The sequence below is a fragment of the Hermetia illucens genome, chromosome 6 (assembly GCF_905115235.1).
Source record: "Hermetia illucens chromosome 6, iHerIll2.2.curated.20191125, whole genome shotgun sequence".
NCBI lineage: Eukaryota > Metazoa > Arthropoda > Insecta > Diptera > Stratiomyidae > Hermetia > Hermetia illucens.
In genome coordinates, this window is record NC_051854.1 from 23,130,854 (window position 1) to 23,154,268 (window position 23,415).

General features: G+C 41.1%; 1 protein-coding gene across 1 annotated transcript; it reads right to left on the reverse strand.

Annotated features, from left to right (window-relative positions):
• Window positions 1-695: 695 nt before the first annotated feature.
• On the reverse strand, window positions 696-23,403 carry LOC119659036 (structure-specific endonuclease subunit SLX4). The gene is made up of 9 exons (XM_038066931.1): window positions 23,235-23,403; window positions 9,987-10,114; window positions 9,285-9,931; window positions 8,555-9,187; window positions 8,256-8,492; window positions 8,151-8,195; window positions 1,790-3,354; window positions 1,572-1,724; window positions 696-1,491 (listed from the first exon to the last, which is right to left on the reverse strand). The coding sequence occupies exons 2-9, from the start codon at window positions 10,034-10,036 to the stop codon at window positions 1,387-1,389; spliced, it is 3,435 nt and encodes a 1,144-aa protein (XP_037922859.1). The 5' UTR covers window positions 10,037-10,114; window positions 23,235-23,403; the 3' UTR covers window positions 696-1,386.
• Window positions 23,404-23,415: the final 12 nt, after the last annotated feature.

The window sequence follows — 23,415 nt, forward strand, 5'->3', positions numbered from 1 at the left end:
TGAGAGTCATCTGAAATACAGAAAAACTTGGGCTTCAGAGCAAATAAATTGATTTACTGATCCTAGGTGTAGGACAGAAGTACAGCTTTCGAGCTCTTCTGTAAATGCAGAAAAAGGCTGTACCTCTGATCTGACTTACGAGCTCTCCGTCTCTACTTTCTGTGCAGGCCACAGGTACAGCTGTATAGCTCCTCTGGGAGAGCGGACTACAGCTTCCGTGCTATGCGCCCTTATATTTGTTTTCGATTCAACGCTTCTCTGAAGTAACACCACTTGACAACCGTGACGTTGGGTCACACGACAAAATTCAGTAAATAAAGGTCAATGGAAAAAACAACGAAAGGCCCAATTAAATATCAGCGAAATTCTGATGCTTTTTGAGTGCTACAACAAGCTCCAAGATTGACCCAACATCCTTCACTGGATACAAAATTAGTTTCCCTTCTAGAGCAGCAATTACACCCAGGTTCCAAGTTCTACGGCACATTCCAGGACTGATAAAAATACTGTCCTAGCCATGCCGAGCATTGTGTTTTGGAAAGAATGGGAGATGCCGTTTTAGCAGAGATTTGATCTCGATCCAATCTTGACCAGTAGCTGGCTTCGAAACCACAGCCATATATTAACATTTAAGTATAGTACGTGTTTGAATTACAAATAAATTTTTCCAAATTGCTCCTACAAATATTTTGTTAATTGGATGCACCAAACTGTTACCCATTTGGCTGGGTCGATTAAGCTAGGCTAAGCATGTTGAGGGTTATATTTATTCCGGCACTTTGAGTAGATTAATTAAGCTAGATTCGTGGTTTATAAACTTTATAGACATGGTGTTCGCCGCAACTTAAAAACCAAATACGCAACCTTGGACCGATATATCAGATATCGTGCCGATCATCGACCCAAATTCATAAATCTAATATTCACCAGCTATTGTTATTCGACACACGGTAAAAAATTTAGATATTCAAAATGGCTTATAGTAACTTTTCTTACACGATCCATACAGCTTTTAAAAAATATTTAGTTCAAAGTTTGCGCACTTCTGTGTAAAGTTCTGAATTCTATGATCAATTAAAGAGAGTTGAATTGAATTTAATTGTTGCACTGCGCCTTGTGTATAAGCGAAATCCTAATTAACTAGTAAAAACTTTGTATACATTTGAAATTAACCAACCATATCTGAATATTTAGATTAGCAACTAAAATCATCATCTCTTTCTAACAGTCCGCAGGATCGCACCTATTTAAATTTTGTCCCATTTCGACTGCATAATATTTTTCAAACCTTATCTATCTATCCTTTAAAATATCTTATATATAAAACAAGGTTTCTCCGATAATAACCATAAAAATAATCCCAGAACCAAACAATAATGAAAGATTTTACCGATTTTTCCTGCGTGGTTTTCGAATATGTCGATTTGCAACTTCCTTTTTGAGATCGTATTGAAAAATAATACTGCGACCATCAAAAAATCGTTTTAAATCCTGAAAGTGGTCCAGAAAAAGCAAATTAACGTCTAGAAAACTTTAAACTCGTTTGGTTAATATAATCAGAATACGAATACCTTTGGATCGTAACGATATCCTATACTTTTAAAAAATATATAAATTTCTTGTAAATCAATGGGTTCGTAATATAAAATAGCTTCGCGTAGTTTTTGACTTGACTTTACTAAATTGAACCATGCAATGTGAAACGGTAGAAGGGCTGTACAAATCTGGTATTTTGAATAAAACAATGTTAAATTTATATATAATTCATATACATAAAAATATTCCTTACCTTTGATCTGACATTTGTTTGAAAGATGTACTCCTCGTTATCAGTTTCTGGTCGGAGCCCATCTTCAGCAACTAAGCATGCCCCATTACAGTCTTTTAAATTATATTTATTCAACTTTTCTAAGGCAACTTGTGTTCCTAATCCTTCAAAATCATCAACATCATGCTTATTTGAATCTTCCTCATCGGAACCATGGACATTAATTTCGATCTCATCATCTTCATTATCCTCGACAAGATAAGGATGCGTCTGATTGTAAATATATTCCAACATAACAATAGCTTGCTTCCTCTTCAACGGTTTCAAACCAAATTTGTACAACTCCTTCAATCTTGTTGGTGAGTCCATTCTTTGATAGTCTGGTTTAGGCTTCATGTTTTGCGTTTTAACCAGGTATATCTTATCATCAATGGTGATTTCTTCGAAGGAATCATTAGGACTTTTCATAGCACCAGTTAAAAGTGTGTTTAAATCTTTTGGTTGATGTGCTCTTTTAGCGTATTGTTGTTCTGCATTCACTAACCTATCGAACTCATCTTCATCAAAATAATTGTCATCATTGTAGCAGTCATTATTTATGAATTCGTCAAACTTTTTACTACTTGAAAACCGTTTCAATGCAGAAGGGGTTTTGTTTTTAGGGAGAAGAAACGAGTCCGAATGCGTTTTGCCAAAGTTTCTAGACGAATTAACGCTTGCGTTTCCATCATATCTGCTGCAATGTGGTGTGATAGTATCTTGGTCTGGAGGGGTTGGCTCGGTTAGATCCAAACATACTATTTCTTCAGTTGTTACACGAGGGAGCTGTACTTCCTGTTCGCCATCCGCAGCGACTGGATTTAACTTCTCAAATTCTTCTTGGAACGAATGAGACATTATTTCATGTGCTAAAGAATAGTTCAAAGCATCTGAATTGTCATCACAAAAATTTGTTGATAGGTTATTGCACTTTTGGACACTTTCATTATTATCCTCATTATTTCCGAGCTGCCCATTAAGACTTTCATATCTCATATCAGAAAAAACACTATAAATATCACATGCATCAGTTGAATGGCGTTTACTAGATGCACTGGATTCATCTATTTCATTCATTGTAATATTTGTGCCTTCAGAAGTGTCTGTAGTATTTGCACTTACATCGAACCCTTTGGCTACTTTTATCGAATAATTCACTTCATCATCTGATAAAACAATTATACTAGACGTGCTGTTTTGGGAAAGGTTTTCCTCGTCATTGAAAGTTATGCTTTTTTGTGAAGAATGCGGCAATGGTTCTTCGCAATCAGACGCTGATATCATGTCTGGGTCAATATCACCTTGCGTGAGATCGATAAAGTTCTCCTGGCTTGCTTCGATAATTTTGTCTGAATCGCACGATGCATTATCTTCGGTATCATCTTGGTGTTGTTGTAAGCTAACACTTACTTGTAGCTGTCCCTCTTGATCAGACAATTCTGTGTGTTTGTCTGGATCAATATTTACTTGCGTTAAGTCAATGAAATCATCTTGTGATATGTTAACCTTGTTGCCGTTTTCCACTTCTCTAAGGTTTTGTAGGGTATCTGTAATTTTATTTCATTGATCAAACCAGTTTTGTAAATGTGAAGTTTTTGTTACATCTACCTAAGGGAATAGTTCTTTGTGAAGCAGACATAATATTGAATTGTTCAATATGGGTTTTGTCTTTTCATTTATTTTAAAAGAATTTATTATTAAAAGAATTGTATCGCAAAATGATTTTAGTCATCCGAGAGAGATTTTTCTGCAATACAAAACTGGTAATGTTTTTCTAATAAATATTTTTTAGAGTATTTTAGAGTAGTAGATCATTCAAGGGCATCGACATATGTTGTTTTTAGTCTTTCATCGAAGTCCTAAAGCTACTGCAGTTGCTCGATACATTTTTACAATAGGAAGAAGGCGTCATAAGTTCCCAAAATTCGTGCCGGGCGACCTTTAAAATTACGAAGATCGTCTCAAAGCATTTTGGAAAGACGGTCGCAAATTGGCCGACAAAATTAGCCTTGGTCGTCTAACAGTGCTCAAACATCTTCATTCGATGGGATTTGTAGAAAAATTTGGAGCGGTAGGTGCCTCACGAGGTCAACAAAGAAACGCTACCTTCAAATTGCCACACCACGTTTTGCCTGCCGATAGGTGGAAACTAGCAGTGTTTCTTATATCCAATCAAGATGGGGGATGAGAAACGTCAACATGAGTGGATGGTTCCAGAAAAACATCAAACCTGAGAGTTAAGGACAATTTCTACCCAAAAGACTACGGTTTGCATTTGGAACTGGAAGGGTATAGTGCATTCAGCGATGTTCGAAAGAAACAATACGCCGATACTCCCATCAGGCACGCCCCTTCGTGTGGATAAGGGAAAGTTCGGCGGATGCATTATGGGCATGTGCATTTACGCATCAGAAAATGAACGTGCATATGCAGCTCGAGTAGATAAGCCCGAACGCGCACCCGTGGATAAAAATTGGCAATGGGCCAAAGCAAATATTGAAGATGAGAAAGGAAGTTTTTTACGGTGCAGTGCTTCGGAACTCCAGTATCGGCCGTTCTTAGGGATGATCAAGCGTGCTCTAAGTCGTCGATATTCAGCGACCTCATTGCCTTAGTAGTGGGAAACTTGGCTGTCATGTGCCGGCTCAAGGAGTCAACATATCTCAAGAGATGCTTCAGAAGCCTTGATTTCGGTCACTTTGCAAAAGCATGCACTAGTCAACACGATAATTCGAAAAGACATAAGAAGTGTGGAGAAAAGAGACATTTCTTCAAAGATTATACTGGAAATCTATAATGCATGTTGCATGAGAAAAAAAGAGTGTGGAGTGGTGGCAGGTGTCCGGCACATAGGAGGGAGGTGAATCGTAGGACCAAATGAGATTGATACATATCAACTTCAACCATTGCCCGGTATCTCAAGACCTACTCTCGTAAATGATTCGAAAGTCAAATGTAGACGTGGCGAACCTTATCGAAATTATGGTAGTGCTTCATAGATGAAAGGCGCATCTGGAAATATGGGCATGTGGAAGATAAAACATGCAAGAAACAATAGCATTCCCACTTCATTCAATAGGCATTGTAAGGCAGAAATCAAAAATCAATGTGGAGAAGTGTTAGACATTGGTGTTATACGCTAGAGACCAAAGACCTAAGATTATTGCTGGCGATTTCAACAAAAATCCAAATCCTACTTGAAACCGTCGCGGAGCTTGATGTTGTACTAGCCAATATTGAATGCGTTCCGAGGCAGAGGATTAGATTCGCTTGCTGATCTGACTTACCTCAGTACCTCGTTGGAGAGAGAGATGATTGGGCGGGTGAATGCGCACTATATTCACAGTGACCACTTTTTATTAGTGCAAGCGATACAATCCCGGCTATCTTCTGGGAACTTCTTCGACTTGATGTCATCGCGGAAACTGGTGACCAAGAGTCGATAGGGGCAGAGGTTGTCGTTCCAACAACACCACATCGCACTGCGGGCAACAATTTCAGTACTCGCCGAAGCACTCTTCTCCATCGTCCAGCCGAAGTCTTCGCTGAGGTTCGGGACGAATTCCAAAGAGTGTGTATAGAATTCTCGAAAATAGATCCTTTGCACAGACCAACTCCGCGAAATCTATTTCAAATCAATAATGAGATTGCATCTCGGTTGCGTCCCGATATGTCGCTGCTGCAACTACAATCACTTGTATATTGTGTTGCAGCTGTCAGATTCCATGGTTAGAAGATTCGATCACGCGTTATTGGTTTGAGTGACCGAAGAGATCCACCATCGAAAATTTGTCTGGAACGTCGGCGGGACATTGCTAGACTAGTTCAAATCAGTATAGAGGGTTTATAGGAACTATGCCATCCTCAATGAAAAGTTGAAATTCTGGACACACCAAGACAAAAACTTTCTGAATATGATATTCAGTCGATTACGAAGGTATGGCTACAGTCACTCCAGACATGTCCGGAATACAATTTACGCGAGGAACCAGCGGAGTTTTTCAGATTACTCAACGAATCCCAACAGAGCGTCCAAACAGTACAGGAAGAATAGCCGTGATATTTGGTTGGAATTTGGATTAGACAAGTGTCGAATCGGTTCGGCGTTAGAGACGTTGGACCATCCCATATCCGGCTGCATTGCAATGGTACCGGTGCAATACACAAACAGGCATAATGCTGTATGTAAGGGGATTCCTCAAAACCTTGATCACGGGAACATGTCCGGTTTACCGGTATGAGACCCAAGCAGTATTTGATAGGGCTGCTAACAGCATTTATTGGAACCGACAAGTTTTAACTGATCGGCATATACCACCCAACAAGCCTGACGTGCTGTTAGCTGACAAGACGGGTTGTTCCGCGTATATTATTGATGTTGCTAGCCCGCATAATAGCAGCATTGAACGGAAATACGTAAGGCAGAAGGTGAACTGTGAGCCACTGACTCGTGCAATCGGAGAAATTTGGCGTCTCGAGAAAGTGATTGTAGTTCTCATAATATTACCAGCTGCAGGTATTGTACCTTAATCCCTCACGGCTTCCCTTGATGTCCTGGAAATCTTACACAGGCTGGTTCAAACCATGCAGAAGTACACCATTCTGCATACGTACTCGATGTTGTGGAGAGTTCTCAACGGATTCTCTCACTGACCTACCACCGACCACTACCACCAGCGCTCCTTTGTCTTTTAAGTAAGTAGAAACGCCCGAGCCAAATTGCTTCGCATTTAGTACTAGTATTAGATCAAATCCGTCCTCTGCCGAGATTGTTGCAACTCAGAAAAAAAATAAAGTCCTTTTTGGCCGTTCGCACCTTTGCATTTAAAATAGGTAGATATAACTCTACTTCTAGAATAATAGTATCTAGAGTTCCCTAAGGATTTCGTTTGAATCCCTTTCTATTTAATATCTACACAGCGGACATCCTAGCAGATGCTCAGTGCCAACTGGCGGTATTTGTTGACGATACTTGCTTTTACTCTATAGGTGATGATGTTAAAAATAGTGCTTAAAAACCATGTAGAGAAATTATACCAATATTTTTGTAGTTGAAACATTAAAATCAACATAATTAAAACTACTATGAATATGTTTTTCACTAGAAAAATGTGCAGACGACATCTGCACAAAAGAATCAAATTGCATAAAAGCTAATATTTAATATGGTCATACAACCCATTATATTATATGTTAAGTTACAGACAGTACCAAACAGAAGGTTCGAAACAATTTGCGATAAGCCATTCTACTACCCCACACGAAAAATTCATACGATTGCAGAAACTTACCCCATAAAAGAAAAAATAAAGTTGATAGATGCACAATTTCACAACATCCTAAGATTGGCTAATTCCCCCAATAACTGGAAACAGGCTGCAAAATCTGCAGCTGGTGATCACCACGCAGCAGCTTTATACATTGACTTAGAACTGTCCGAAAGGAAGTATATATTTTTGAGGTCTGCCGTGAACGATTTGCATAAAAACTGCTCTCCTAGCTTAAAATGTTGTTGATGAAATTTCCGCTTGCGCAGATTCGATTCGATTCGAGTATATTGGGAATTGTAAGTTATTGCCGACCCAAAAAATTCATATTCCAAAAAGAAAATGCAAGCCTAGTGAGCATTGAGCAAAGTAGATTACTAAGAACGATGATGAACTTTATTTTGTTGGATGGTATTGTTGCCAATGTTTTGGCTGCAACAACTGCCATTAGATGCTTTATATGCGGAGAAGCAACCTCTTTTCGGTTAACCAACTCTGCACAGTTTGGAATAAGTTTTTTGAATGGATTCTACACATGAGCTACCAACTGCCTACAACAAAGTGACGAACTCAAGGCAAGGAAGAAAAAGGTAGATATATCTGTATGTATTTTGAAAAAACGAGTACTATGTATATTATTTATGTTTACTGTTAAGTTTTGAATCTGAAGTAACTTTGTTTTAACCTATACAAATTTATAAACATCAGTTCAACCTTTGAAAGCAATCCAATGAATTACATTTTCTGTGATGGAAAAGCTGCTATAAACGGCAAACTAGATCGTTTGGATCTTTGACCACATTTTCCATACGAAACACTGAGTGGGAAAAGGTGATCCAAAAATTGATTTTGTTAGCATAAAATCCAACATGATTAAAAATTAACAAAATTCTTAGTGCCCCCTCGAAATGACATTTGCAAAAAACTAAGGTGGCATAAGAGGCCTTCGGCATGAAATTAACAACTTGCTATAATGCCACAAATATTAGCTACACCATCAAAAACTAAAAAACTAGAGACTATTCCCTCGGTATAACAAAACAATTACCAAACATTTTAATTATAAATTTACTCACAATTTAAATCCTGGTTCCAAATGCCTGACCGATCAACAGTCCTCACTAAATTGGAATTCTATTAGGTTTTTATAGTAATAGCGGATGTACTCCACTAAACATTACCTTCGTCACTTGAAAATTTCTCACAGGTCATGATATCATTGCTATTACTCTCACTCGAAAGAGATACGATTTCCGGACACTGATTGCTTTCAGTTACAGTTGGTTGAATTCTCTCATCCGCACTAGGCACAGAATTTGAATTTTTGCTATCCTGCTTCTCGACAACTGCTTCCTTATAACACACTTCCTTGGGATCTGTTGATTGTTCCACAGATGTTGATTCCACACAAACCTCATCTAACAAAATAAAATTGAATCAATAGACAACAGATAAATCGTTTCAGAAACACAATGCTAACCTTCTTCATCTAGGAAGAGATCGGGTGATGCTTCCCGGAAAAAGTTTTGATCGCTCTTTTCGCGACCACAATTTCTATTCGGCTCGACTAGGGGCGGATCCAGCTCTATGTTTTGGTTGTTGTTTTCACGATTGCTTTCGCTATTTGATTCAATTGGAGACTCATCCAATTTTTCGGAAATATCACAATTTTTGTTCTCTTCACAACCCGACTGGTTTTTGGCTTGATTTACAACTTCAGTCCCACTTTTTCCGGCTAAATCTTTCTTTCTTGGTGAAAGATCTCGACCGGGAATAGCTCGAAAATTCTTCAACAAATTGCCGATTTTATTCCCACTTGGTTCACAGATATTGGATACATAGAACTTTGTTATCTCGCTATGTTCATAATCCCCATGATAGAGGGATATTGCCACTTTGTCTGATTTCATATCAGATAATAAACTACTAGAAATTGCAAACTGCCCTTTGGATGTATTTTCGCCGCTACCAATTGTTGTGTATTGAGAATTAAGGAAACGTTCTACTTTCTCGTTAACCTTCCTTTGCTGATGTTCAGGATCTCGTAAAGTCAACGACGTAAACTTGTTTGCCCATTTCCCACGGGCTTTGGGCGCTACGAAAAATGATTTACCTGGACAAAAACAAATAGGTAAATATTTCCTAATTTATAATAAACCACGATTGTTATCTTTCAATCAATTTTTAAAACAATGCATCGATGTACCTACCTTTATTCGATTGCGCTACTCGATATCCGAACTCCTGGAGCTTTTCTCGAATCACCTCTGCACTATTCGAACTTCCGTTGCTATCCTCATTTTCTATTCTACAAGTTTCAACTTCGGATCTAGACAAAGCTAGTGCCATTTGCATTTCATTTGGATCAACATCCTCTGCTTTGCTTTGTTCAACAATAAAGCTCGACAACATTTGTTCCCTCTTAAAGAGGGCATTCTTGATCTTTGGTTGCTTTTTCGAAGTATTTGATCTAGTTCGTTGTTTTGTTGACTTCAAAGTAGTTGCCTTCTTAACCACTTTTTGGGTACTCTCAAAATCACTTTCGTTTGCCTGACTTGTGAAAAATTCTTTGATTGTATTGCGATTTCCAGACTTATCATGATCTAAGCGTCGTAACTTTGCAGGGTTGAGAGCCTCAAATGATGAGAACGATGGCTTTACGTGCGAATCGGATGGAGAATCAGCTGGATCAGGATCAGGCATCGATATAAATTTGTGATCACCTCGATCCACGGAGCTATTTGAATTTGGGTCTAGGTCAGAACAGTCTTTGGAATCATCATTAAATGTAGAACTTTCGATTTGATGCGAATTTGAGAAAAATTGTGATATTTGTGACGTAGAACCGTTTTTATTTCTGTAGAAGATTCGTGATGAATTCTACCTCATTATCAATATTTAAGTCAACAAACCTCTTGGAAGCAGGAAGACGAAGTTTCGAAAATTTTGGTTTTCCGTTCATAATGCCGACAGCCTACCATGCTAAGCGTAATGGCTTTATAGCTTTCAGAATTTGTTTCCCACAATATCACGATGCAGACTGAAAAGAAAACCATTTGTTTTCACAATTTATTGATAATCCGAACCGTCCTCAATTTGAGGCTCGATATTGACTAGATTAACGGAAACTAAGTAAAAGTGAACTGACGATCAGAACTGAGCGATTTAAATATCTCGAATCAAGGCTAACAGCCAATGGTGAACTGCGTTATAAAATTGTTTTATTCACCAGCGCAACCCGTTTTCTTATCTAGAGTCGAAAATCACAACCGATAGCAGCTACGACGATGAAATCCGCGCACGGGCGTTGACTGCCAACAGAGCCTATTTCAGCTTACAAAAACTGTTTCGCTCGAAACGTTTCACCGTTGGATCAAAGCTTTTACTGTAGACTATGATCTTGCCAGTCCTTATGTATTCCTCGGAAACCTATTGGCCGCGTTCCAGAGAAAAATCCTTCGAAGAATTTTTGGCCCCCTACATGAGGATGAACGATCCCGTAGCCTACATAACGACGAAAACTATGAGCGAAACCATGATCGTCAGGTTGCAGATAGAATCCGGTTCAACAGGTTGCAGTGGGATGAGGATGATCCCGCCCGGAAAGTCCATAAGGCAATATCTATGATAGAATAAGAAGACGAGGCAAGTCCTGCCTAAGATGGAGTAATAGCGTAGGTCAGGACGCCAGACAGATTTTAGGGATATCGAATTGGTGGACCTCGGCGCAAAACCGAGGTGTCTGGAGTTCCTTATTAAGGCAGGCCTAGACCGAATACCTGTTGTTGCGCCATTGATGATGATAACGATGATCAGCGCAACCTGTATGAAGTGGCATTCCACAACTAGCGTTCTTTGAGATCGACGAATGGAAGAAAGTCGTACGAACTTTTAATTGATTTTCTTTCTTTTCATTTTCAAATAACATCATGGATATGGAACTGAAGTGAAATTTTATAATAGAAATGCATCAACGAGTAACAAAAGGAGACGATGTCCCCTGAGTTTCGAAAAAATATATATCGCACCAAACGATTGTATAGAAATCGAGAGCGAGTTTCGCTCCGCCAAGAATTTAAAATAATGCTCGGGGCTTTTTAAGTCGAATAGGGCAATAGTGTCTCGTTGATTCTGCATCGAGCGCCAAAGAAATTCGTTTGAAAAAATCAGGGGCAACCTGCTATAATCATTACGTGTAACACGCAGGCGTCTCAGCGATTTGATGAGGTTTTCTTAATAGTATTCTCTATTAATCCATTGCATGTTTACCACACTGAAATCATGAGTCTCCTTGCTCCTGTCAAATGAGGTTTAAGAATTTACTCAAAATATTCCCCCGTACAAAGCCCCTAACACACTAACGGCCTTTTGCAGTAACAAAGTGTCGGGGTAAACGATAACTCGCATCGCTTAACAAGTAAATTTGAATACGTGGAAAACAAACACCTAAGTACATTACTTATAAAAAATGGTGGAACGTGGAGCCATATGGTGGTGTTAAAGTGAAACCTGAACCAGGCGACAATAATACAAACGCAGAGGCCATTACAAAAAGGGAACTTAGAGATAGCAAAACTATGTCGGACATATTAATTAGATGGAAAGAATGGGCAACGTCAATAGAAAATTTTGGCAAAAGTTCGAAAGTCTGTTCCAATCAAAAGGCCCTTCAAGGAAACCTGAAATAAATAGGACTCCAACGTATGAGCCAGGTCGATGACGTTCGCAACCATTGTGATACGAAAGTGCCGATAAAAGACAACCTACTGTCGATATTATTGATCTATAGTTTGCCTGCCAGTTTTAACCATTTCCGTAGCATTGGATTGAAGTTCGATTTCTACGACAGAAGAACGAACAACAGTCAATTTGACCACTTACTAAAGTTCTGACATCAAGCGTCGACTGACGATCCCAACAATCCAGAGCACAACGAAGTAACTGAACAAAAAAACCGTACTTAAGTTGAAATGGCTCAATATCTACTTTTCCAGTCCACCTTCGTTTTAGGCAGAAATCATCTTAACTGCAAATTTCATGAGGAAACGCTGCCCTGCTGTTTCATTGAATGGGAAACCACTCTACAAAATTGAGATGAAAGAGACCCCAAACGATAGAGAATTTCAAGAATTTAGTTCGTCTCTTTGCTACTTTCTGTGACACATTCTGTGGCATATTTTAGCTCTATGCGTCTTGCCCTGGCCCTCGTGTGGGATGCACATAAACTTTCAACATTGGCACTGCTTTTCTGAACATTCATACGAAGGCTCCAGAATACAACGAGAAAGTTTGACATCTCGTCATTGAAAATCAATGTTTTTGGATTTTCAATGATGATGATGACGACGATAAAGTCGAGGTGTGGTTCGAACTAATTTGAAGAAACAGGAAGGCACACTGCTTTGTGAGTTGAAGTTTAAGAATACACTCAAAGTCTTCCCTGCTTATTGTATGAGGCGACTAAAAGGGATAGAAATTTGTGGGTTCGCAATCTACTGTTGCTACTGAAACATTAACAACACATCGGATTGAGACTGGCCTCACACCGAAGACGTTTGGCTATCGAAAACAGACTATAATTGGTTTCTGAAATGTTCACACGCTCCTCGTCAAAGGTAGCGAGGGTGCTTAGAATGCTCGCTTTGTCCAACTCTACCGGGAATTCCAACGATATAAGCTGGACATTTTGGGCCTAAGCAAAGTAAGATGTGGTAGATGGGGATGAAGAGTAGTCCTCTGGAAAGTCAAGTGGTAACAGATGCGGATCCGTTGTCGGGTTGGTTCTGACTACCGCAATGCGCTTTCTTTACCTGAAAGCGAGATTTTGACAGACATCACAACTGTACAAAGCTACACACCAACCGGGGCTTCCGACATAGTAGAGAAGAATGCTTTCTACGAGCAATTACACATAGTTCAGACGAAGCTTCCTAAAAGTGAAATTGTAATGGGTGATCTAAATGCCGAAGGTGAGATCTGACAATACCTTGTCCGGACATGTGATATGGAAGCACGGTCTTAGCGACCGTAACGGCAATGGTGGGAGGTTCATGGATTTCCACAACTTCCACCGCCTCCTCATTGGTCGACCACTTCGCAATCACCAGTAGATTTAGGGCTTGTCGTCGGGATGAGCGCAACATCGGCCTCGAATGGGATCACCATCTGATAGTCACTTACGTTCGCTTGCGAGCTGCGTTAATCATTTCTCACTTAGGAACCTGCGATCATCCAAGTTGAAAATCAACCGTTTGTATGATCCAACGGTCCCTAGATAGCAGGAGAACTAAATAAAATAATCCTGGAATGCAATAAGAAAATCTCGAAAGTTTGATCGACAAAAACAGGTTGATTTCTGCTCCGGATCCTCCTGCATTGACCACGTCAACACCGTACGCATCATTTTGGAACAGTGGGGGATTTAGACTTTTTAGCACCTGGAATGCTCTAAACACGAACGGCAATCCAGGAATACTAATAGCTATTATCAGAGCGACATATGATGGTGCAAAATGTTACGTGCTGCACCGAAGTAAAATCTTGAAGGATTTTAAGGTGCAAAGTGGAGTCCTGCAGAATTGCATCTTATCATCGATATTATTTTTTCTTGTTATCGGTGACGTTCGCAAGCAGAATTGGACTGAAAGTAAGTACCAAGAAAACCAAGTTTCTCGGTCTGACGGGTTATCGCACTCATCCTATATGCAATAATGGGGAGAGCATCGAAGGAGTGCATCAATTTATATATCTAGGAATTGTGGTCTCTGCCGATAGTGGCACCGAATTGAATTTTGCCCAATGCATTAGCAACGCTAATTTTCGTTGCCTTGTCTAAAATCTGAAAATGCAGTTATCTCAACCTTAAGTTGAAACTGTTCTGTGCTAGGGTGCTTTCTGTGTTGCTATATAGGACTAGCAAATGGAAACTGGCCCCAGCTATTACTCAAAATCTCGAAGCCTCCATCAATATCTGTCTGCGTTATATCATAGGAATATGCTGGCCTGATGCAATGAAACAAAGAAATTGGTCGGCGCACAGGCTTGGCACTCGTACGCACTGTAATTGGGAAGCGGACTTGGCAATGGATAGGTCACACATTAATGAGAGACGACAATTGCGTTGTTAGCTATACCAAGCTGTGGAAACCACTATCCCAAGATAGTCGACAGGTGGATCGCCCCATGGGCACTTGGTATTGAACAGTAGAGAAGAAGTGGAGGCGTCTCAGAAAATCGTAGGAGCTGAAACGCATTTCAGGTAACCGCAAACGATGGCGCGTAGGTGTGGTTCACGCGCTATACCCCACCATCCCTAGGACAAAAGGAGCTCAGGTTTCAATAACAAACAACGCCTCGTTAATTCTGGATCCAGTGCCAAAGACATTCGCAAACTCGTTTGAAAAATCGGGAAGAGCAAGTCACATTATTCCGACCTTTTTAATATTATCCGCTATTAATCCATTGCTCCTTTACGCTACTGAGATTGTGACTTCCCAGTGAGGTGGAAATTAACAATTCTTTCAAAAAATTTCTTAACGATGCCAATGGAACAGGAATTGATGCATTAACGATTCGTCGGGAGCTCATTAAGGGCGGATTTCATGACCGACGTCCTGCAAAGAAGAGTTTTTTAAATGGAAGAATGCAGAAGCAACGCTATTTATGGGCAAAGGACCACGAAAATCGGACCCTGGAACAGTGACAAACTGCAATAATCCCAATTTAATATTTTTGGGTCGGATGGGACCCGCCACGTATGAAGAAGATCAAGTGAACGATAGAGTGGGAAGCGTGTTCAGATCACAGTACGCCAGCCGGTGAGCAGGATGATCTGGGGCTGCTTTTCGTTTTATGGTGTGAAAGGACTTTCATTAGTTTATGGAAGAGTCAATGGTGCAGCCTATAAACGAATCTTGGAGAAGCATCTGATACCTTGAATTGAAGAGCAATATTTAAGTAATCCAATTAAGTAATTATGATTACTTATTATTTTTATTGAAATATTTAAGCGAACTCAATGCGAATTTTATACAGCAAACTCAACGCGAATTCTATACAGTAAACTCAACTCAAATTCTATTTTCAAAAAGGACTTCCATATTCTTTAGCAATTTTCAACTTACTAATTAAATTCAGTGACAGGTCTGAAAAACATAATTACTGCGATCTTCCACTCCCTTGGTGTGCCACGCAAAGTGGATAGATCCGCGCCATCTATTCGCTCGCAACATTCGAAATAAATTTCGAATGCTTCGAATCCTGCCGCGCCACATCACTCCGCCCCCAGATGAAACCTAGGGGGTTTCAGCGACTGATCCCCGAACTTCGTTCGCCGTTAATCCACAAAGCGGACACGACGTTGCTTCGGGGCGCACGCGGGTTTCAGCCTGGACAAAGAGACCGCCTTTTTGTGACCACCGATCTCGAGCTGGAAGAAATGTTCTCCCCGCTCGAGAACGCGGTACGGGCCCTCAAATGGAGGCTGCAGCGGCTTCCGGACGGCATCCGTCCTGATCAGCACATGCGTGCATGTGTCCAGTTCCTTGGGCGAACAAGCAGGTATGGACGAGTGTCGAGTGGGTGGTGTCGCCTTGATGCGCCGGAGATTGTCCCTCAGCAGACGCACCAACCCCGACTCCGTGAGACCCGATCTCTTGTCGAAGACCGGATCGCTTGGGAGTCTTGGGTTCTCCCCGTAAACCAGCTCCGCAGGGCTGGCAGCAAATTCCTCTCGGCGGGTTGTACGAAGGCCGAGTAGGACGAGAGGCAAGACTTGCGTCCAGGACGGGTCGTCGCGTGCCATAATGGCGGCTTTCAGCGTCCGGTGCCAACGTTCCAACATCCCATTGGATTGTGGGTGGTATGCCGTAGGGTCTACTGATGTTTTGGAAGGATTTCTCAGTCCTTGGAAGTTCTATTTCTGCCGTGTTGTTCGGACGAATTTTTGTCGTTAATAGAACTTCACCAATGTCGGCGATGATGGAGTTGAGTGCGGCGGCGAAAGTGGCTGCGGCAGCGATGGCGGCTGCGGCTGCGGAACTCTTATTTATCTCCAATCGGTTGTTGCGGCTGCCTGCTGGGCGATTGTGCTTGCGCAGACTGCGATTTGTTGATGGGGATGATGATGTGCTTGAGTTTTTCAATTTTGCAGGTTCTGGGAATTCGGGATCCTAGTTGTTGATGCTGTTGGTGCGAGTTCCGGGGTCACCAATTAAGTAATCCAATTAAGTAATTATGATTACTTATTATTTTTATTGAAATATTTAAGCGAACTCAATGCGAATTTTATACAGCAAACTCAACGCGAATTCTATACAGTAAACTCAACTCAAATTCTATTTTCAAAAAGGACTTCCATATTCTTTAGCAATTTTCAACTTACTAATTAAATTCAGTGACAGGTCTGAAAAACATAATTACTGCGATCTTCCACTCCCTTGGTGTGCCACGCAAAGTGGATAGATCCGCGCCATCTATTCGCTCGCAACATTCGAAATAAATTTCGAATGCTGCGAATCCTGCCGCGCCACAATATCAGTATTTAAGTCTTCTAAGACGACTCTGCATCTTGTCACAGGTTCCACATTGTAGGTAATAATAATAAGAAACATTGAAGGTTTTCCAATTATTTGGCCTCTTTTGCTTTGGAAGTGCGCAACTTTCTGACCGAAAACTCAGTAAAGCAGAGGACTTGGCCCAGGAACACTTCGGATTTAAACCCCATAGAAAACTTGTGGCCACTAATGAAGAAATAGGTAGCTGAACAGAAGCCGAAAAGCCAACATGAGCTTGATTTAATCCTCTTGAGGACGTGGAATGATGAAGTTGACCTGCAGATTCTACAGAATCTTATTTCATCTATGCCAGCGAGGATTAGAGCCGTAATTAAGGCAAAAGAAGGTGCAACGAAATACTAATTAAACATTTATGAGTTTAGTGTTTAGTTATTAAGTAAACAAAAAAAATTATCGTGATACCACGAATTTTGTGATTGATATGAAATATAAAGCAAAAAAATTTTGAAGAAAGCAAATGGCCAAAACTGGATGTAGTGCTAAGAAAAAAGAGATATTAGCCGTTTTGGAATAAGTTTGTATTTTCTTGTATTGGATAACAGTTCTAAGTGCTTCCTCTTTCCAACAACAATCTTTTGAATTTGACTCAAAATGAAAGGTTTTGTAAAAAAAACCAGGTGAATATATAATATATCGCCGCCATACTAAACTAACGGAATGGTTCCGGTTTATAGGATCGTGGTGAAGATATTGCCTCTGACTTGCGTTTTCAGGCGATATATAAATGTAATCGGATAATGGATATTTGGTTGGACAAGCAACTTTTTCACTAAACATCGCCAATACCACAGATAGGGACGCACTTTAAGGCTGAAATCTTTGGCTTTCGGAGGACAGTGATTGGTTAGGAATTTGCGCATCTTCTTTGAATGTTCGAATGCATCGAGAAAATTTCAGCGAAATCTGCTGAATATATAGGCCTAAGCGTAGTAAAACTAACAGTATTCTGGAAAATACCCCTGTCCCTCTTGAAACTATCCTGACAATCCTAATGCTACTATACACTGCCGTAAGGTACATCTCGTACCCTGGGTGTCGATTTCTGATAAGTTAACTACCAGATTTCGATCCAAGCTATGATCTCATCCATCAGTGTTGTGCGTTAGTTAATTAATTTTGCAGCTTACAACTAATTTAGTTTCAGTTTTAGTTTGTAATGCATTATTTAAACCATACGTCTAGAATATTACGATGAATGTTGGCAGCCAAAGGAACTACAATGAACTTACCGGTCTTCATGTGTTTTCCAAAGACAGGTTCTTAGCAAAAGGAGAAGCCTCTTAAGAATTTCGTAGCTTACACAACGGAGAAATCTATGAGCAATATCATGACCGTTTCATCAAGACATCCCGAAATAAGGGACTGCCGCGTAAAAAAAAATGTAGGAACATAGGGCAAACGAAGAGATTATTCTACATCCGAGTTACAAAACTCCAAGAGCAAATGCGGTAAGAATACCAAAAACCATCACATAAACTCAAAAATAGTAAAACACATTGTGGAACAGCGTCGCAAACTATCATGGCATCACAGGTAGGTAATCAAGGAGATTAACAACAGCAGGACATTCGATACATACGAGAGCTACTACATCGGAAAAGTACCTCATGAAAAACGAATTAATCTGAACATGGGAAACAATTTCTCCTCATTAATCAAAGTATTAATTAGTGATCGGTGGTCAAAGGGTAGTACAGGTCCCAGGGCGAAACGTGGATTGGTACCCACGATGGAGCATAAAACCTTGCAACACCAACAGCTCCACTACCAAACCTTATCTCCAACTCCACGTGGTGATCGCCGGGAGTTGTTTCTTTATGAAAAACTACAGACAGAGAAGGAGGAAGGCGAATCTCGCGCGCCTAAAAACGGGACAAAATGTACCAACTGGTCCTCCAGGTAGGGGGTTAGGTAGGGCTGATCACCATACATGGAAAACCGATGTTTTGAAGCCACAACAGGAACCTCGGACAGAATGGATTTTACAACGACGAATCCGGCAACGACAACGGTTTAACGATTTGCGCAATTTGTCATGGAACGTGAGTTCCCTATACAGACCGAATGCTGCTGAGCAGCTAGCCGATACCCTGTCCCAATATATATATTGATGTAACGGCGTTGCAAGAGATGCGATGGAGAGAGACCGTTTTCCTAGAGAACAGCCGCTACACCATATATTATAGCGGCCATCAAGTAAACCATGTGCTCGGAGTAGGTTTCTGAATAATAATAATAATCGTTAGCGCAACAATCCATATTGGATCAGGGCCTTGAAGTGTATTAGAGCACTTCATTCAAGACCGTAACGGTACACTATAGTACACTGTAGGAGGCAATGTTCTCAGCATTGCACTCGACCGAGATTATTACCCTGATTTGACTCAGGTACTCATTCACAACTGAGTCGACTGGTATCCGACGTCAAGTCACGATACAAATCCCACTGCCACCAGCGAGATTTGAACCGCGGCCTTCCGTATGACAACCCAGTGCTCTAATCATTGAACTATTCGAAGACTAGGTTTCTTATTCAGCGAAAAAATCAAACGTGCTGTTATCGGCTTTGAAATATAAGCGAACGGCTATGCACTCTGCGTTTACGAGACAAGTTTAGAAATATAAGCCTCATTAACGTTCACGCCCCTACAGAGGAGACTGCAGAGTCGGAGAAGGATACCTTCTACGAGACAGTCAAGCGGAATCCCGAAACACGTCCCAAGTATGATATCAAAATCATACTTAGAGATTTCAACAGTCAAGTAGGGACGAACCCCGTATTCAGGCGATACGTCGGCTCGCATAGCTTACATAAGAATACCAACGATAACGGACTGCCCCTTATTCAGTTCGCACTATCGCACGAAATGGTTTGTTGGAAGTACTTGGTTTGCGCGGAAAGCGGTCCACAAACACACGTGGGCCTCTCCAGACGGGCCCACTTCCAACCTAATTGACGACGTGATGATTGAACGCCGCCACCTCTCAACCTTGCTGAATGTCAGAACGTAAGGGGGGGAGGGGGGCAATATACACTTGGATCGCTACCTCGTTGGCATAGTGCTCCCGGCTCGAATTACAACACCACCTAAAATCCCCTCTGACAATCAGGTGCGAGTGAATACTGGACTCATTCACAACACAGCCCTCCGTAACAACTATAAGGGCGAAATGGATGCAACAGTAACCGCAGCTAATAGATGTCCTGAAGATGAACCATCAACAAATGATCTTCACAGCCACCTGAAAAGCGTTATCATTGATACGGCCAAAAACATACTTGGCCCCAACCACAGGAAAAGTCGGAACGACTAATTCGACGATGAATATAAGCTAACAACGGAACAGGAGTATGTTGTTACCGAGTAATGTTGCATTTGCAAAGAACGCGGGCACGCGTAGAAAATTATCACGAATTCCGTCGAGCGGAGAAGCGATTTCACAGACGGAAAAAATAAGCCTGGGAGAAACAACAGATCTGTGAACTCGAAAATTGCAGAATGAAGCCTTATACACCTCTATGCTCATCTTGCCGAGACGAAGAAGGAAATCTGATTTCCGACAAAATATCACAAATGCCACCACGAAGCATGGAAAAAGTCCGTGCAATTCATCGGCTTAAAAATCATAAGTCGCCAGGAACCAATGAAATTACAGCCGAATTCTTTAAATATGGAGGCGATCAATTACACCAAGCGGTTCATCAACTGATGCTCAAAGTTTGGGTGAGCGAATCAATGCCTGACGACTGACAACGGGGCATTATCTGTCCCATACCATAGAAAGGGGAATATCACGCAGTGCAGCAATTATGGAGGCATCACATTGCTGAGTACCACTTATAAGATACTGTCAGCTATCTTGCTAGCCCCATACGTTCAAGATATCATTGGCCCATATCAAAGAGGCTTCACTCCAGGCAAATCAGTAATAGATCAGATTTTCTCTCTGCAGTGTCTGCGACAAGCGATGGAAAAACTGTTGGAATATGGCCATCAGTTGCACCATCTTTTCCTTGACTTTAAAACCGCCTATGACAGCATAGCCAAGGTAAAACTGTACCCGGCCGTGAGGAAATTCGGTATCCCAACGAAATTGATAAGACTGACTAGGCTGACCCTGACCAATGTGCGAGGCTAGATAAAAGCAGCAGGATCACTCTCGAGACCTTTCAACATCAACAACGGTCTAAGACAAGGGTATGTCCTATCATGCATCCTCTTTAAGCTGGCCTTGGAAAAACTGATCCCCGATGCTGCTGAGTAATCCACCTAACTATTGGCCTATGCTGACAATATTGGCATCATGGGAAGAACGACCTGAGACTTACAAACTGCCTTCATCCAGATCGAGCAGGCGGCATTAGATGTTAGGCTTCACATCAATGAAGGCAAAACGATGTACATGGTGGCAGCGTCAGCGCCCAAGAACAAAGAACCAACAACATCAAATCGTACTGGTCAAACGAAAGCAATAAAGATTGGAGGCTACAACTTTGAGACCGTAAAAAATTTCTCCTATCTAGACTTGAAAATCTCAACCGTTATGAAATCCGCGCACGGTTACAAGAACTGTTTCACTCGAAAGGTCTCACCATAACGTCAAAGCTCTTAATGTACAAGACTATGATCTTATCAGTCCTTATGTATTCCTCGGAGACTTGGATTTTAAACTCTTCGTTGGGTTTGAAAAAAGAATCCTCCGAAGGATTTGTGGCCCCCTACATGAGGATGGACGATTCCGTAGCCTACATAACGACGAAATCTATGAGCGACACAACGACCGTATGGTTGTTGATAAAATCCGGCTCAAAGGGTTGTGGTGGACAGGTCATGTTTGGATGAGGATGATCCCGCCCGGAAAGTCTATAAGGGCAATATCTATGGTAGAAACAGAATACGAGGTTGACCCTGCCCCAGATGGAGCGATGGCGTAGGTAAAGACGCGAGATAGATTTTGGGGATAGCGAGTTGGTGGAGCTCGGCGCAAAACCGGCTTGTCTGGAGTTTCTTACTAAGGCAGGCCTAGACCAATACCGGTTGTTGCGCAGTTAATGATAATGATGATCGAAGGCGTCAATGAATTTGTTTATCTAGGAGGCAGGATTTTTGCCGACGGTGGTACCGAACTGGATGTTACCCAACGCATTAACAGTGCTAGATCCGCTTTCGTTGCCCTGTCTAAAATTTGGATATGCAGTTATCTCAACACTGAGATCAAATTTACATTGTTTGGTGCTATTATTCTTTCTGTGTTGCTATATGGGAATAGCGCATGGAAATTAAAATCGAGTTAACCTTCAAGTGTGCTGGCCTGACATTATCTCAAACGGAGAACTTCGTCGACGCACAGGCCTGCCTGACCGGAAGTAGCAGTAGATAGGTCACACATTAAGGAGGGGCGACAATTGAATTGCAGACTACACCATTCAGTGGAATCCACTCTCCCAAGATGACCGACGAGTGAGTCGCCCTATGGGCACTAGGCGCTAAACAGTAGATGAGCAGTGCGAGCTGACGAGCATTTCGGGAAACCGTGAACGATGGCGAATAGGTGTGGTTGACGCACTGTACCCCACCAAGGGGTAAATCGCAACCATGTATATATGAAGTGGAGTCAGTCAATCTTAGTCTGACAAACCGTTCCAATCTTCTTGGCTACATTTTGTGTAGAATAACGGAGGCGTCGAATCAATTCATTTTTGTGGTGCTGTTTCTCTTGATTATGACACCAGACTCAATGTTACTCGACGCATCGATAGCACTAGATTCACCCTCGTTGTTTTGACAGCACCAGTATCAAGTTTGGGATAATCCACGTCAACGTTCACAAAACAACACATAGGAAGTGACCTCACCCTTCTCCGAAAGGTGCAAGCTTAACTCATTTCTGTACCATGTTATCAGGATATTTTGGCCCGACATCCGGAGCCTAGAACTCCATGGGCATCCAGATCAGATAATCGCGCACGCATTGATTAGAAAACAAAAGTAGAAATGGATCGGCTACACATGTTTTGTTCGAGCAATGGACCCTAGAAACAGGCAGTGGAGGATAGTAGGATTGGAGATCTGGCTCTCTAGAAGTCCGGGAATAATCTAAAACACATTTCCAAAAGCCAACAACGACGCGTGGACTTAGTTGCATCAACCATACCTCACTTAGCGGAACAATGATAACAATATGTAGGCATAGTACGCACTGTAGATCCGCAAAGTAAGCGGTTCCTGCCACCATTAGCAAACACGAGGCTTTAAAACGACTATGAAGACAAACTATCATAATTATCCAAACAAAGGCAAATTCCTTTTAAGCATTGTCGCATATGATATAAAATTTGTGTAGATTAAGAACAATTAACCACCGAATTGTAACCAAATTATGCATGGACAAACAAGATTTTGTTTACAAAAATGTGAGGTTATGATTCCGATTTAACTTTTAGTGAACTATTGAAATAAAATGCTCCGAATGTTTCTCATTTACAATTTCTGCTTCATGAATATCCTTTTCCACATCACAAACGACTTCTGATTGATTTTATTCGAAAAAGCCAAAAACGTAAAGAAATTCGCAGCCACTCACCTTGCCGGTCACAACTTGATGCAAATCGACTTTGATGTTAGCAGAATCCAAAAGAAATTTGCACAACATTCACTTCACTTTAATTTTATAGCAAAAATGTAATTCGCGTTGAATTTAACTCCGAATTAAAACTGAACGCACCGCACTAATCCGCACAAAGAACCAGAACAAAAACTTCAAC

Bases quoted from the DNA above. Each gene is read 5' to 3' on its own strand.
- LOC119659036 (XM_038066931.1), bottom strand. From the start codon at position 10,036: ATGAACGGAAAACCAAAATTTTCGAAACTTCGTCTTCCTGCTTCCAAG. The intron at 9,188-9,284 runs GTAGGTACATCG...GTTTTTGTCCAG, and splicing joins AGTAGCGCAATCGAATAAAG to GTAAATCATTTTTCGTAGCG. The intron at 1,492-1,571 runs GTATTCGTATTC...GACCACTTTCAG, and splicing joins GATATCGTTACGATCCAAAG to GATTTAAAACGATTTTTTGA.